General features: G+C 50.9%; 1 protein-coding gene across 4 annotated transcripts in view; it reads right to left on the reverse strand.

The window, feature by feature from the left end:
- Window positions 1–13,729, reverse strand: part of LOC144615348 (pleckstrin homology domain-containing family M member 1-like) — a 20,453-nt gene extending 6,724 nt beyond the window's left edge. For 2 of the 4 annotated variants that reach the window (XM_078442279.2, XM_078442282.2), the window contains exons 1-5: window positions 13,620–13,703; window positions 11,050–11,192; window positions 7,797–7,885; window positions 4,053–4,300; window positions 1,692–2,318 (exon numbers count right to left, since the gene is read on the reverse strand). In XM_078442279.2, coding sequence (XP_078298405.1) covers window positions 1,692–2,318; window positions 4,053–4,300; window positions 7,797–7,844 — 923 coding nt within the window. In that variant the 5' untranslated portion in view covers window positions 7,845–7,885; window positions 11,050–11,192; window positions 13,620–13,703. Of the gene's footprint in view, window positions 1–1,691; window positions 2,319–4,052; window positions 4,301–7,796; window positions 7,886–8,285; window positions 8,472–11,049; window positions 11,193–13,619 lie in introns of those variants that run through there. The other 2 variants (XM_078442280.2, XM_078442281.2) reach the window with 2 other exon arrangements.
- Window positions 13,730–16,933: the final 3,204 nt, after the last annotated feature.

The following is a 16,933-nucleotide window of genomic DNA, read 5'->3' on the forward strand; positions in this document are numbered from 1 at the left end:
CTCTGCACTGACAGCGAGGGGCCTGCTTGGGATTCTCTCTCTCTCCCCCCGCCTCTCTCTCTGCCCTTCCCCCACTCATGCTCGCTTGCTGTCTCTCTCTCTCTCTCTCTCTCAAAACAAGTAAATAAACTTGAAAAAAAAGTTTATCATGTTCTACCTATTAGATGAGCAAATATCCAAAAGTTTGATAATACCTTCTGCCTACAAGGCCGAGGGGGCACAGGTACATTCCTGACAGAGTGTAAACAGGCGATTATCTATGAAAATTGTAGATTCATTTATCCTTTGCCTCAGCAATTCTGTTTCTGGGACTTTACTGAACAGAGATAGTTGCATAGAATTCAAAGATCACATACACACGGTTATTTACAGAAAGAGTGAACTCCAGTGTCCAGGAAATACAGGGCTGGTCAAATAAACTAAGGTACATTCATACAATGGAAACACATGCCATAGGGGGGAAAAAAAATTAAGAAACTGATATGAAGCTCCAAAACAAAAATCCTGATCTCTTCTAAGACAAGGTATCAAACAGTATATTTATAATAGCTTTGTGGGGATGGGGCAGAGATAAGAAATATAAAAGACATTTAAAAGTCTATTACAGATCTATTAACAGATATTAACAGTTATTAACAGATCTATTCATATCTGTTAGATGCATTTAGAAACATCAGAAAAAGACATGTAAAGGGGGTGCCTGGGTGGCTCGGTCAGTTAAATGTCTGACTTCAGCCTAGCTCATGATCTCACGGTTCGTGAGTTCGAGCCCCACGTTGGGCTCTCTGCTGTCAGCACAGAATCTGCTTCAGATCCTCTGTCCCCCTTTCTCACTGCCCCTCCCCTGCTCATTCTCTCTCTCAAAAATAAATAAATAAACTTTAAAGAAAAGAAAAAGAAAGATGTAAGGAATTAATAATTATGGTTACAAAGGTGGAGAAGACGTTTCACTGTAGGTAGACTTTTTTTTCTTACCATAAAAATAAATCTATTAAAAAATGAGTGTTTAAAAAGGGCCTGAACGAAGAAGGCTCTGCTGGGGTGAGCATGGTACAACATAGAGAGATGGTGACTCACTACCTTGTACACCTGAGACTAATGTAACACCGTGTGTCAACAATACTCAAATAGAAAAAAGTTCTTTTAAAGAGACAGCTCTGCCCAGCGTCCCTTCTCTAGTCAAGTTCATTGCTCCCTGTGCTCTTCCTCCACTCACTCGCTTGGCCCCTTTTGTGCACCACCTCCTCCAGGCCTCATTCAGGGTCTGTGTCCTTCAGAGGCCTTCTGGGAGGTCGCAGCGGAGCACCCAGACGCGCTGGGCTTCACTGCGTCTTTTGGAAGTTGTATATCTAACTCCGAACCGTTGGTTTCCGCCCTAGAGGCAATAATATTTTACACGAAGCCTCAGAGAAATTAGGTAACTGGTCGAAGATCAGCCAGGGGCAGAGCTGGAGCCTGATTCAGCTCGAGCCCTCCCTGAATCCATTCTCCTCGCTGCCCCATGTTGCCTCCAGTTACAAGTCCCGGCAACTCCAGTCCCTGAGGAAGAGCCACGATCCCCTTTTCCTTTATGCCCTTAGAGAGGTCAATGCTCAGTGACAGGCAATCACATGCTATAGGGAGGGAGAGAAAGAGGAAGAGGAGAAGGAAGGAAGGCAGGGGGAGGAGAGGAGTGGGGGAAGGACACTCACTCTTGCAGAGACGGGTCTGAATCATCGGCATTTGCTGTCCCCAGGTCGGAGTCGTAGGACATGGGCTCCTCGGAACGGTCTGGACTCTTGGAGCCATTCTCTTGGAGTAGGCAGCTATCAGAGTTTAGGCTGCAAGACAGCTGGGATGAACCGGCGGTGTCCAGGCTGAGGGAGGAGGCCGTGAGCTTCCGGTTCCGTCGGATCTTATGGCCTGAGTGCTGGACTTCGATGTCCTCCGAGCCTGAGGAATGGGAAATTGAATCCAGAGACTCTTTCCGCTGTAGTTCTGTCCCAGAGGTGGTGAGGGGGTCGAGCTCAGAGAGCGGGCAAAGCCCAGAGAGAGCCAGCGGGGTGAGCGTCCACTCGTTTAAGATGGCGGACTTGTAGGAGGGCTCGAAGGATAAGGACGTCAGTCCCTGCAGGAAGCTGAGGAGGAACTCGCCCTCCTCGGCGTCTCGAAGCAGGGCTGTGGGCTGATAGTACTCGCACAGGCGGGCGGGCTCCTGGAGGAGCAGCTTCAGGTAGCACTCCATCAGGCCGTCATTGAGGGCCAGCCTCAGCCAGGCCCGGCAGCGGCCCACGTCCGTGCTGACAAAGATCAGGTGCTCCAATTCCGAGACGATGTGCCTGGGGGTGGAGAGGACAGGCTTGTTTCAAGAAGTGAGTTCAGATCACAGAGGATCATTTTATCCACTGGTGAGCAGGAGCCAGTAATAACGACTGCAAGTATATACAGGCTTGGGAAAATATCTCAGATAGCAGTGTTCTACAGGGAATTGAGAAATATTTAGCTACAACTCCCCACTTTTTCAAGGTTACTGTCATGCAGGATAATTGCCATTTTAGTTTCAACTCCCCAGGCGCCCTTGACATCACCTGCTCATCCGGCATACATGTGATGAGCCCCTAAGTGCCAGGTCTTTGGAGCTGTGAAGATACAGGATACAGACATGGTCCTGCCCTCAGTCCAGGTTACTACCTTTCAAGGGCACACGGAAGTGAACCCTGTTGTCAGTAGAGCTGGGGTGGGGGGAAGGCAATCACTTCCAGGTTGCAGTAAGGACAATGCCTTAGGCAAGGCATTGCGGGATTAGGCATAGGGATTAGGCACAGGCAAGGCATTGAGCTGGGCCTTGAGCGATTTCAAGCCGCAAAGATGGAAGGGGAACCTCAGGCACCAAGGACTGACAGAGAAAAGGCACCAAGGGTAGGGAAGCAGCAGCTGTGTATCAGGAGTGGTGAGCACTCCCGTTACAGCACGGGGAGGAGGAGGAGTGGCTGATTGGGTTGCAAAGTCAGGTGATGCAGGGTCTTGAGCATCCAACCGGTGAGGCAAGGTGGGGCAAGGGTCCCCACACCTGGCTGTGCGTCAGAATCACCTGGGAACCTGGTCAGGATACAGATTCCGGGGCCCCAACGAAGTGAATGGAACTCCAGGCTAGCACTGGGGAGCCTGAGAGTTTTTACACCGGGAAATGACTTGACCGCAGTCGCGCAGACTTCTGGGTGGGCTGCTCGGGATAAGATCATGTACCCAACTCAGTTCCCGAACCCTTGGTCTGATGTAAATGCCCTTCCTCTGACCATCACAGTGCCCTGAGCACGTCTCGCCCATAGGAGTGCGTGCGCCACAGGGCTCAGGGAATGAGCTCGGGTTAGCTTAAGCTCAATAAATGTTGACCAGCTGCCTGACCTAAGGACAGACACAATGAGATAAGGGGGACAATCAGAAAGCCACTGCCACCTAGGAGTGAGGTAAGAACCTGAGATAGGGCGGTGGCAGTCAGCATGAAAAGGAAGATACAGACTGACAAGGCACCTTCAGGCTGAAGGTGGCATTTAATAGCCCTTAGAGGCAACGTGCCAGCAGCTGCTTGCTCCAAAGCCCAGGCAGTTAGGGCCAGGGCCGCAGAGGCAAACGTCCCAGGGTGGATATTCAGATGATCTGGATTCCACGTCTTTAAAAAATGCCATAGCCTGTTAGGATATAATACTTAGCATAGAGATGTTCAAACATTCCAAGGCAGGGTCAGCAAACCTCTTCTGTTAAGGGCCACTTAGTAAAGATTTTAGGCTTTGCAGGCCACACATTCTCTGTTCCAACTACCCAACTTTGCCACGGTGTGGCAAAAAGGCGGCTCCTGCTAAAGGCGACCAGCCAGGGGCCTGAGCAGCCCCAGGCCATTGCCTGTGCGCTGAGGGGCTCTTGAGGCTTGGTCTAACAATAACCCCTATCTCACCCATCTCCATTCTAGAACACAGAGCATCTCTGCTGCTTTCCCATATAGCTGTAGAGGGAGAGCCCAGGGTCACCCACACTGAAGCTCCTCCCCAAAGCAAAGCCTCCCCTGCTGATCTCACTTGTGGGTGACAGCTTTCAGGAGGGGCCAGAAGACAGGCTGAGGCAGAGGCTTCTGGTGGGCGCTCTTCTTCCTTTTCCCTCCGGCCTCGGCTCGGATGTGCTTGGCATGCAGGCCGTGGATAAATACGGCCTCCAGGGCACTGCACATGGTGTTGGCATCTCCGTCTTCGCTAGTGACCACTGTGTCCGAGGACACGTACTGCTTCTGCAACGCCTTCACAGATCCCACTAGCTTCTTCTTGATGACCTAGTCGGTGTCAGACATAACACAGGCCTTTAGAAGATCCTGCGGTGACCCCTGGAAGGTAAGTGCTTATCACCAAATACACGCACACCCACACACGTGCTCACGTCTACCTGTGGGTGTGTATACAGCAAAACTAGCACAAGCTAATCATAGAAAACAAAGATGGGCGCCTGGGTGGCTCAGTCGGTTGAGCGTCCGACTTCGGCTCAGGTCGTGATCTCACGGTTCATGGGTTCGAGCCCCACGTCGGGCTCTGTGCTGCCAGCTCAGAGCCTGGAGCCTGCTTTGGATTCTGTGCCTCCCTCTCTCTCTGCCCCTCCCCCACTTGCACACGCACGCACGCTCTCTCTTTCTCTCAAAAATAAATAAACGTTGGAAAAAATTTTAAAAAAAGAAAGAAAACAGAGACAAAGCATAGAGGAGAAAAGGAAAATTACGTACTTATACCACCCAGAGATAGTTATTTTTTTGCAAAGATATTTGTATATTTTTCTTTTGTTTTGCTTTTTAAACCGAACTTCAGTGATTTGATAGCCATAGAAATCTTGTGTTTAAATACCGGCTCCATCATAGTTACAGGTGTGGGAGCCTGGGTGATCCATCTAGGGCAGGGGTGAAGCTTTCCACCTTGTTTAGGGGTCTACGATTCCATGAAGAGGCAACAAGTGCCACTTTAGAACCATAAAAACACCAAGAAAACAGGAGCATGGTCCACATTAAGAAAGATCGTAGGGGGGCGCCTGGGTGGCGCAGTCGGTTAAGCATCCGACTTCAGCCAGGTCACGATCTCGCGGTCTGTGAGTTCGAGCCCCGCGTCGGGCTCTGGGCTGATGCCTCGGAGCCTGGAGCCTGTTTCCGATTCTGTGTCTCCCTCTCTCTCTGCCCCTCCCCCGTTCATGCTCTGTCTCTCTCTGTCCCAAAAATAAATAAAAAACGTTGAAAAAAAAAAAATTCAAAAAAAAAAAAAAGATCCTAGGGGCACCTGGGCGGCTCAGTCAGTTAAGCATCTGACTCTTGATTTCAGCTCAGGTCATGATCTCACGGTTTTTGAGTTTGAGCTCCGTATCTGGCTCTGTGCTGACAGTGTGGAGCCTGCTTGAGATTCTCTCTCTCTCTCTCTCTCTCTCTCTCTCTCTCTCTCTCTCTCTCTCTGCCCCTCCTCTGCTCATGCTCACTCTCCCTTTCAAAATAAATAAAATAAACGTTATTTATTTAAAAATATCTTTTTAATGTTTATTTTTGAGAGAGAGAGAGAGAGAGAGAGAGACAAAGTATGAGGAGGGGGGAGGGGCAGAGAGAGAGGAAGACACAGAATCCGAAGCAGGCTCCAGGCTCTGAGCTGTCAGCACAGAGCCTGATGCAGGGCTCAAACCCACGAGCCGTGAGATCATGACCTGAGCTGAAATAGGACGCTTAACTGACTGAGCCACCCAGGCGCCCCTAAAATAAATAAATAAACTTTAAAAAGAAAGAAAGAAAAAAGGAAAGATCCTTGACCTGGCAGTCAGAGGCAGATGTTAGTCTCAGCTCTGTTGGTCAACAGCTGGGTCACTACAGACATTTCACTTAACCTCACTGAGCTTAATTTCCTCATCTGTTAAACGGAACGAATACTTCCTGACCTACAGCACAGGAGTTGGGGGGCGGGGGGATTACTCTGAGGGCAGGACTTGCTTTTTTTTTTCATTCTTGCATCCTCAACACTTGGCTTGGTTCCTGACACATGTAAGTATTCCGTTAAGGTCTGTTACATAAATCAATTATAAAATACATATATGTAAAATCCTTTGGAAAGATAAAGACAGTTCTGTCATAGTATAAGCATGTCAAAATTACCTATGTGTTTTGGAAAAGGATTGGGAGGGAATACAGAAAACCTGGTTTGAACTGTTAGCTGATAGGATTATGGATAAATATTTTACTGTTTTATTTTTATCTTAGCCCAAACAGTTCATGTTAATGTTCTTTGAAAAGTCGAATGTTCTTTTTTTTTTAAAAAAAAAAATTTTTTTTTTTTAATGTTTATGTATTTTTGAGACAGAGAGAGACAGAGCATGAACGGGGGAGGGTCAGAGAGAGAGGGAGACACAGAATCTGAAACAGGCTCCAGGCTCTGAGCGGTCAGCACAGGGCCCGACGCGGGGCTCGAACTCACGGACCGTGAGATCATGACCTGAGCCGAAGTCGGACGCTCCATCAACTGAGCCACCCAGGAGCCCCTGTTTTTTTTTTTTTTTTTCTTTATAACAGCTTTAATGAGACACAATTTACATTGCCTAAAATTCACTCATTTAAACTATACAGTTCAGTGATTTTTGGTATGTTCACAGAATAGTGAAACTACAGCCACTACCTAATTTTAGGACATTTTCATTGTCTCAAAAAGGAACACTGTGCCCATGAGCAGTCACTCCTCTCTAGTCCCCTCTCCCTCAACCCCTAGCAACTACTAATCTACTTTCTGTCTTTATGGATTTGCCAATTCTGGACATTTTGTGTAAATGAAGTCATACAGTATGCAGTCTTTTGATGTTAGACATCTTTTCATATGACTTATGGGTCATATACTTCTTTTATTGTTTGCTTATTTGACTGGAGAGAGAGAGAGAGAGAGAGAGAGAGAGGCAAAGAGAGAGGAGGACAGAGGATTCAAAGTGGGCTAGGGAGTGACAGCAGCAAACTCCCAAATCGTGAGATCATGACCTGAGCCAAATGGACGCTCAACCGTCTGAGGCACCCAGGCCACCCTAATGCCCTCTTTTCTTTTTTTTAATGTTTATTTATTTTTGAGAGACAGAGAGAGACAGCATGGGAGGGAGAGGGCAGAGAGAGAGAGGGAGACCCAGAATATGAAGCAGCCTCCAGGCACTGAGCTGGCAGCACAGAGCCCGATGCGGGCCTCCAGCCCATGAGCCGTGAGATCATGACCTGAGCCGAAGTCGGATGCTCAACCGACTGAGCCACCCAGCTGCCCCTTCTTTTAATGTTTACTTATTTTTGAGAGAGAGAGAGAGAGAGAGAGAGAGAGAGGGAGAGAGAGGGAGAGAGAGAGAGAGAATGTGCATACATGTATGTGCCTGTGGGGGAGGGGGCAGAGACAGAGCGGACCGAGGATCCAAAGCAGGCTCTGCTCTGACAGCAGAGAGCCCAATGCAGGGCTTGACCTCACAAACTGCAAGACCATGAGCCGCTTACGATCATGACGCTTAACCGTGTGAGCCACCCAGGCGCCCCATATGTATGACTTCCTTTGAGAAATCCTTGGTCTTCAGGCAGCCCCTATTAAAATCCGTTGTTTTTTATCAATTCCCATTCTATCACCAATAAGATGTTCTAGAAAGGGCAGGGTCTCCTCAGAGCCTGCTTCTGCTATAACTCTTTCTCAGCCCGAAGCCTCGCTTTCCAGACAGTACTCATTCATTTCAAAGTGAGGAAGACCAATGACATGGCTGTCCCGTGCCCCCTTCCCCACCCTTGAGCCTCTCCGACTGCCTACCGGGATGGCAGCCCGGGGGTCCAGTCCATTCTCCACCACCGAGAGCATTTCCGCTCACACTGCAGCTCCCTCGGAGAATCACATGACACCTGCAGAGACAGACGGCGCGGCCAGATGAGCAGGTTCCAGCTCACCACCCCCAGCCAATTCTCCCCCTCCCCCCAGCAGGCAGCGGGTCAGCCCATCTTCCTCAAACTGCAATGCAAAGGCCTCTGAATTCAAAAGTAAAAGCCAAGAGTGGATTTTAAGGAAGGAAACAAGGGAAGAGAAGAAATCTGAGGGCTCGAATCTCAGGAGGTGGGGAATCCTATGTGCCGTGGGTGGGTCCACCCTAATCAGGGCATGGAGAGGCCTCTGTATGCCACACCAAACGCTGGCACAAAAAAGCAGGGAATGAGGGGCCGATTTGGATACAGAACTAAGGGTGCGAGGGGGATGCTGCCGCTGGAGGTGCCAAGAGCCCACGTGGACCAGGAAGCAGGGGCTCACAATTCACATTCGGAGCCTCTGACTCCTGTGCCAGCCCGATGTCTGCCAGCTCGGCAGGGACAAGCACAACTGAAGGAAGTTTCCAAAGGGAGGGCCTCTTGCTACATAGCTGCTTCCCCTCCAGGCACGAGGGTCCAGCTGGAGCAGCACAGGGACACGCCTAAAGGGAAACAACACGGGTTCGAATCTCAATTTGCCACTAACCACTTAGGCATGCTAGGTGGGGCACCACGGCAGACGTCTCAAACGGAGGTTATGAATGTGGAAAACGCCCAGCACAGTGCCTGACGGTACTAAGGATAAATGGTATCTATTACCCCGGTTGGATGTGGCCAAGCCTTATAGGCAAAGGCCACTGTCTGAATGAGTCCGCTCAACTACCTGAAGTCAGTACACAGGTAAATCCCTCAGGGCACTGGCTTCCCCCCCACCCCCCCGGGGGTGGCTTAGGTGGGGGGGGGGGGGGGGGGCTCAACCTGAGCCTCGGGGGGTGGCTGTTGGCTCGCCTGGACCGCCCCAGCCACTTGGACGGACCAGGATTGGGCAGGCACATTCCCATCTAAACAGATCTCTAGTGACCACGCTGCCGAGCATGGAGGGACACCAAAAAATAGGTCATCGCTGTCTCTGTTCTCAAAAACCTATGGCCCAAAGAAGTTATCAAATGGAGGCATGATGAATGGATTTTGTACTGTTTACACACATTGCTTCATTCATTCCTTGTAACCACCCTAGGCGAGCTCTTTTATTATCCAGATAAATCAAAGCTGACCCAGGTCAGGGAACTTCCCAAGATCCCAGGGCTGATCAGTGGCGGGCTCTACCACCTTCGGCCAGGATGACATCCACCCTTCTGGAAGAGGCGGGTGTGAGCTAGGGCTAAGGGGTGGCTGGGGAGGGGGCAGGGAAGTCTTGGGAGGAGGGCTCTCCAGCTGGGGGCCCAGGTGGCGGGATGCAAGGGAGCATCAGGGTTGAGTCTGGCAGGAAAGGTTTACAGGCGAACAGTGAGGCATGGAGAACGGCAGGGTGGCCCTAAATGATGAAAGACGCTCTGATTCAAGCCCTGGCCTCTGGATCCGGCAGAGGGTGAACAGGACCCAGCGCCGACCTTCCTAAGTAAGGACATGCAAAGGCAGATAGGTGTGTGGAGGACGGCCCCCACGAAACCAGCTCTGGTCAGCGCACAACAGACTGACAGGAGGAACACTAGCCCCTGGCCACAGCCCATCAGACTGTCTCTCCCTCCACCACTTTCCCAGCTCCTACCCACTGGGAATCCTCAGGACCCTTCGCTGGAGACCAGCTCCATGCTCTGGCCACCAGGGCACCGGGAGAAGGGGACATACTATAGAGTCGGTCCTGAAACCGTGCCTGATCCTAGAGGCTGGGTTTCTTCAAGGCTACCCTACGCAGCCCTGCAGGCCACGTTCAGGCTCGCTGGCTTTGAGACCCTGGCATCCAATCCCCTCTGGCAATTCCGGGGGCCTGCCCTTCTAGACAGAGCCTCAAGCCCTAAAACTGCCCTTCCCTCAGCCGGCCTCAAGGCTTGGGCCTCAGCAATCTGAAGAGGAAGACCATTGAGGCCTCATCAACTAATTCACTGAATATAATATTCACTGGAGGGAGGGAGGCTTATCATTAAGTGGGTGCTCTGGCCAAGTCAGGGTCTGCTGAAAAAACAAAGTAAACTGACACTGAGGTCAGAGCAGGGCCAGACAAGAGACAACTGTGACCTAAAACAGTGTCGGGAACGTCACAAAAGGACAACAGTGCAGAGAAACCTAGAAGAATTGCCACTTGACAATTCACAAAACAGAACTGAGACGTGGGGGTCAGGCCAAAGTTCCGGGCACATCTTTCCTTGCAGGAAGCCAAAGCTCCCTACCTACATAGGCCTGTCGGTTCTAGAACGCCTCAGGAAGGCAGGAAATGGCTCAGAGGCAGGACCACGACCATCTACGATGTGAGATCTCTGGGCTCTGGGTCTCCTGACTGCTAGGTCAGCACTCCAGCAGGCTCCTTGGGTGAGCCAGACCCCCATCTACCATGCTATGGGACTGGTTTCACTTTCTATCTTCAGAGCTGTCTTCACTGACACCAAGAAGCAAACGAAAGAGGGGTGGGTCTTCAGGAGACCCAGAAGAAAGAGAGCAAGTAGAGAGTTCAAACATCCCTGATACAGTGGAGCAGAAAAGGTGAGTGCCGTGTGCCTTTAGGAAACTCTTAAGTCACCCTTCGTCTACCTCTGCCCCTCTGTATTGGTTCACTCTGGCACAGGATCTCATTCTCTATCCTCATTTAATTCTTAAAACAATCCTGTGAGAGAAGGATGAGTATCCCTCATTCACAGAAGAGAAAACTGAGGCTCAGTAGAAACATGCCTCAGGTGAGGGACAGAATTTTCTCATTCCAAGCTCTGTGCCTTTCGTCAGTTCATACTGTCCCAGGTCCTTGGTTCAAAGAGTTTCAGGCAAACTTATTATTCACAGACTCTTCAGAAGCTCCACCTTATCAAAGAAGGCCTAACACTGACAAGAAACAATCTTGCCCATCAGATCTGTGGCCCCAACTAGCTGACCACAGGTCCTTTCCATGGCAGCCAGGTTTCCGAGCTGTCCCTCCTCAAATGTTCCAACACACAGGAAGGAATCGTTGGGGTTGATTCTCTTCGTGATACTGCCTGGCCTTCTATAAACATCCAATTTCACTTCCTCCAGAGACTAAGGAAGAACGAAAAGAGGAGAAGGACTCAGATGAGACTTACATTAGAAGAAGAAATGGATAACCTGGCTTCACCACTTTCGAAACACTCCGTTCATCAGTAAACAGCAACCTCTTCTTCTTAGAGACTTCCCCGCCATCCGCGACAGCCTCGTCTCTACGGCCTGACTCCGATCCTGCACCTGGCTATGCAGGACAACAGGCCGGTGTTTAAGCCCTCCAGCTGCTGTACCAGGTGATGAGTCAGGGTTTTCAGCTGGAAACAAATGACAAAGTTATCTTCTGATTCAGAAAGACAGCTGATACTTCAGACATGTGAGTGCTGAGTAAACAGCACCTCCTTCTACCTGAAGAAAGTTGGATTTCTAGACAAGAGCCCTGTGGGGGGTGGGATGGGTGTGGGGGGGGGGGAGTGGGTAGGGCGACAAAGCAACTGAATATCAGCTGGAGGGCAAGCAACTTCTAGCTCGTGATTCCCAGTCCAAAGGCTAGTGGGTGAGGCCAGAAATGTGAGGTCTAGGAACACTGGGTATCTTTCTTTCCTCCCTCCCTCCTTCCATCCAACAACACCCATCTCTCCCATATTCTTGTCCCAGATCCCTTAAGATTCTGGCAAGGACCAAACTCTGAGTGAATGAAAGCAGGACCTTTGCCTGACTCATTCACCATTGTCTTTCTAATGCTTCAAACAGTGCACGGCACACAGTGGTGCTCACAAAATACTTGCTGAATGAACAGATGAGTAAAATAAAAAGGCTCAGACCGTTTCAGACTGTAAGAAGTTGAGGTATACAACTTCTCAGTGGTGGGGTCACTGCAGAACTCCTTCCATTACACCAAGCTGCCAACAGGCTGAAACCCTTCAGAGATCACACCTTAACGGAAGGGGATATTGAAGGTAAAAGGACATCCGATTCTCAAAGGCGTGAGACTATAAATGCAAGCAAACACAAGGGGTCTTCTTTGGGGTCCTTTACAATGGCTGTCAAGTGGCCAATCCTTTGGAGTTTGGTCACCAGAACTTAGAGGGGATGTGCACCCCCAAATCCCAGGAGATTATAAATGTTAACCATGGAGCCTGGGTGCCTCAAGAATGTCTAGCTACTCTGAGATAACTTGACTCTCTGTGTTCATGGGTAATCAAAATGGTCAAAACTCAATGATCCAGCACCTGCAAAAAGAGGAAGCAATTCAACAGCCTCCACGGAGGCCTCGGCGTCCCCAGGATCCACTCATCTCTACTCTTCACAACATGTAACGTCACCTCTGGCACATTCGGTAGCGGGACTAATCTACAACCAGTTCTGGCCAGGAGGAGCACTGGGTGAGGGTCCTTTCTGAGCGGCAGGGCAATGCACATGGACATGATTCTGTGACCACAGCCAACCCCACACAGTGGAACCGCTTGAGTTTCTCCAGATCGTCACCCAAAAGGAAGTGATAAGCTTCCACTGCCCCAGCTGAATGAGTAGCTCCCTCACCTTCCAGGTATTTGGATGATACCTATCATTCCAGCAGCCAACGCGAGTAATGTAATATGGATGCCAGGAATACAATCCTTAAGGACAGGTACAGGGGGCCTGACATCCAGGAAAAGCACTTGACCCACGGGAGAAGGATCTCTACTCCTCCACACTTACTTACCATCTGAGGCCCTGCCTCAATTGAGGTGTTCGGCAAGTGCCTGGCTCTGAGAAAGCAGGTGGGGTTGGCAGGGGACTGCACTAGGTTCTCAGATCAAATGGGGACCACATCAAGGGAAGAGTGGGCACAGAGCTGGGATGAAGAGTTGAAATGGGGATAGGAAGACGTCAATCTAACAAGATTGGGTAGGGGTGGTGGGAACTAGGGCAGCAAGAGTTGGGGGGTGGTTTAGCAAAGACTCAGGAATGAAGTGTCCTCAGGCTGGCTGGGGATGGAAAGAAAGTATGCGGTGGGCTTGGAAGTTAGGGGTTGAGTGGGTGAGGGCAAGAAGATACATACAAGACTTGAGATAGGGCTGAGATCAGAGTTATCAAGAAGAGGGGGGTAAGCGCAATAGGGCATCTACTGTAGTGGTAGGTATTAAATGAGTGGGGGGAGGTGGGTGTTTTGGCTGAGCAGACCTTGGGGGGCTGAGCAGGGGGGCTGGGATAAGAAAGCTGAGCCTGAAAAGGGGTAAGCCAGAAAGACGGGGAGGGGGAGGGGGGGCTCGAGGAGGTTTGCGTGGAGCACTGGGATTGCCAAAGGGGTTGAGGGGTGAGAAGGAGATGCGTTAGAGGGAGGCGGAGGGAAGTGGCTGTCCTAGGGGTTGGAAGTGGGCTACCGTGGGATCGAGTGTGGCTGCACTTACGCAAGACCAGTGGTGAAGGGGTGAGGGTAAGGGCTGGGCTCGGGTCACGGGTGGAGAAGAGGAAGGGGACGGGTCAGCACTGGCTGTTTGGGCTGAAGGCTCGGGTCCGAGTGGGGTAGGGTGCGGGGCTCAGGCCGGGCAGGGAAAAGGCTCTGAAGCAGGACAGTTTCAAAGCAACCAAGGGTTTGCGATCACGGACAGGGCTGGTGACCCATCGCCCGTTCTCGTCTCGGCCCCGCCGTCCCCTTCTCACCCTCCTCGCCCTCTGACCCCTAACTCACCAGAGGGAGCGGGGAGGGGGCGCGGGGCACTCCTGGCCACTGCAGCCCCTAAGCCTCCGACCAGGCGCTGCGGCCTCCGGGCCAGGGACAACAGGAAACGGCGCTCGCGGCGCCTGACGCCATCACGTTGGTTCGGCGTCCGGCCCCGCCCCCGGACCGCGGAGCCCAGCGCAGGGCCGGCGGAGCCTCGGGGCGGGGCCAGCGCTCAGGAAAGCCCAAGTTCCCAGCTCCAGAGCAGGTGAGTGATCTGGGAGGCTGGGGACTCTGCGACCCGAGATGCGCACGAAGAGGCGAGGCCACCAGGCTAGCCCACCAGTGTCGGGCGGAACGTGTCCTACTGCCCGCCCCCAGCAGTGTCTGCGTCTCACTAGATCCCGGCCGCCTTCTGGGTTCACGACCTTGCCTGGGCACAGCACTATCTACCGTGCTGTCTACGGAGGCTGTCTGTTGGCCTCCTGCCCGGAAGGTTCCCACTTGTAAAATCGGACCAATAACGTCTACCCTAGTTTTGCCTCCCTGAGGGCATCAGTGCAGTTGGTGCTTCCCGCCTGGTGGTTCTCAGGACAAGCATACAGGTTTTGATCACCCCTATCACCAAGGGAGCACCTTTAGGTACCCGTCAGCCCCCAGGCATGAAGCTTAAGGTTCTGGTTATTCTCATCTAGCCAGGAAGTTGTTTGTTTCCTTTACTTGGTAGAGTTGACATTTCTCTTTCACATGGACCCAGAACAAAAGGTCAAGAGTGTGTGTTGGTGGGGGTGGGGACAGATGTCTTGTGCTTTGGACACTTCATACCTGCAGGCTCAGGTCAAGTGGGATCTTAGGGCCTGAGTGTGGGGTGAGTACTGGGGTGGAGAGGTACTGCTACCTGCAGGTCCAGGGGGACTTTGGGGGTGTCTACAGGGCTGGTCTGGGAACGGGACAGTTCTTGGAAGAAAGCTCCACTGATCTGGGCCAGGCTCTCCATCAGCCTTTCTGGGAAGGGGAGAAGAAGGGGTCCCAGTGCCTGTTTCCATTTATAAAACCAGCTGTTGGAGATGTGGCACCTGAGTGTGTGCGGGCTGCCTCTTCAATAATTCTGTCTCTAGGAGCGAGAACCACCTCTCCTCGATTTTAGACTAGATGAATCTGAGTACATTTAGTATGGTTAACAGTTGAACAGAAAGTTAGAAATAAGGACACGGAGGGATGCCTGGGTGGCTCGGTCGGTTAAGTGTCTGACTTCGGCTCAGGTCACAATCTCACAGTTGTGAGTTCCAGCCCTGCATTGGGCTCTGCGCTGACCGTGCAGAGCCTGCTTGGGATTCTCTCTCTCTCTCTCTCTCTCTCTCTCTCTCTGCCCCTCCCTCGCTTGTGCTCTCCCTCTCCAAAGTAAATAAACGTTAAAGATAAATAAATAAGGACACAGAAGCAAAGCATTATCTTAGCGTTAAACAACTTGGAAAGTAAGGAATTTACTGGGAAATCCAGTTTCCTGGGCAAAAGGATAGTGTTTCTGGTTATAATTATAGCACATCAAGAGCATCAGTGTCTTGATACAAGCATGCCCTCCCCCAGATGGAGCCAGCAACATTCCTCAGTTCTTCCAATGAATTTTTGCGCAGCCGCTGTCTGCAAAAGCTGTGGGAACCCCGCATGGTAATCTCTTATCTATCTTTTCAGGAGCCCCTGTCTCCTGGTCTTCTCTTACTTCTCAGGCCTCTCGGCCCCTCTGCAAAGTCTACGGGCTTGTCCTCCTCTCTCCATCTTACTCTGGCGCACATTTCCACCATTCGTGGGCCACGAGTCCACCAGGTAATCTGAGGCCGGAAAAAAAAATCTCCCATTACCCTGTTATTTGAGCAATAATAAAGGTACGTGCAAAGTGCCATGGTGCCAGGGAAGAGGCCTTGAAGGTTATCCTGGCGGAAGCAACTTTTATCTGAGCCTTCCGGGTGGACACAGGAAAGGGCAATGCCTGCGAAGAGACTGGTAGAGAAACGGCCGGTGGGTAGGAATGCAGACTGAGCTCAGGGGAGGGTGCACGGAGAGGTGGAGAGGAAGCTAGGAAGTAAGGCTAGAGTAAGGGGAGGGGGCTTAGAATGGAAGGGGGAGATAAAGACAGATTGGGCAATGGGGAAAGGGAGGAGGCACAGACAGAGCTGGAGGCCAGTGCAGGAAGGGCTCAGACGCTCACAAAGGCACTGGTCTGTCAGATTTCAAGCACTACGCATAGTCATTCAAAGCCAGGCAGGAGGACTGCAGGCATCTGAATTTCTCGGGGGTCTAAGGTGTAGATTCCTGAACCCCGCCCCTGCCCTGGAGAGTCACTCTGGGATGAGGTCCAAGTATTTAGCCTTGACCCAAACCTTTTCTGTCTCTTGCCCTACCACCCGTGGATCTGAAGGGTGAGAAAATGTGAGAATCTCTCCTTAACCTAGGAGCTGAAGGGCAAGGCATTTAACAGGTGTGGAAAATAGAGGCTCCTATTTGCCAGATAGGAATTTTGATTTATCCTTAGCAACCACCCTGAAGGTAAGCACCATTGTTATCCCCATGGCATAGATGATAAAACAGGCTTAAGAGAGGTTAAGGAACTTGGGGGCCCAAGGCCATACAACTCATAATTACTACAGGTGGGATCCTCACCCAGCTCTGATTCTAGCTGGAGAACTAGCATAATTCAGTGGCCGAGCAAGTGGGCTTTGGAGCCGGGAATGCTTAGGTTTGAATACCGGCTCTACCCCATACTGTTTTCTAGGCCTTCCCTAAGACAGCGCAGGGCCCAGCACAACCCAGCAAGTGTGGGCCTGAGACCACTGCCACAGTCAGTGGTTTTCATAGGCCCCTCGAGATGGCACCAGAGATAGAAACTTCTAAGTTTGATTGGTGGTTAGAAAAGAGAAGTAAATCACAACACGCTGAGGCCCCTCTGCCTCAGGCAGAGGGGCCAGAGTGTGTGACTTCCGGGAAGTTCCCCAAACTATCTGAGCCTCAGTTCCTCATCTGTAAATTGGGGAAAATATCAGTTGCCATGAGGATTAAATAAGATAATATCCTCAGGACGGTTTCTGGTCTGAAGTAAGCACTTGAGGATAACTAGCTATATTATTATTATTATTATTATTATTATTGTTACAGTTTTGGCTAATTCGTACCTACCCAGTTCAGTCAGATCTCCGTTTTCTAACTGGTCTTTGAGCACTGGAGTGAGAGCCTCTCTTGTTTGAACCCCAGATGTATGCTTACTTGGTCTCTGACCGAAATCATCTAAGCAGAACTAATGCCACCATTTCTTTTGAAACCGGAATAGGTAATGTTCTCATGGCTTCTGT

The sequence above is a fragment of the Panthera onca genome (assembly GCF_046562875.1).
Source record: "Panthera onca isolate mPanOnc1 chromosome E1 unlocalized genomic scaffold, mPanOnc1 haplotype 2 h2.Chr16_ul_6, whole genome shotgun sequence".
Taxonomy (NCBI): Eukaryota; Metazoa; Chordata; class Mammalia; order Carnivora; family Felidae; genus Panthera; species Panthera onca.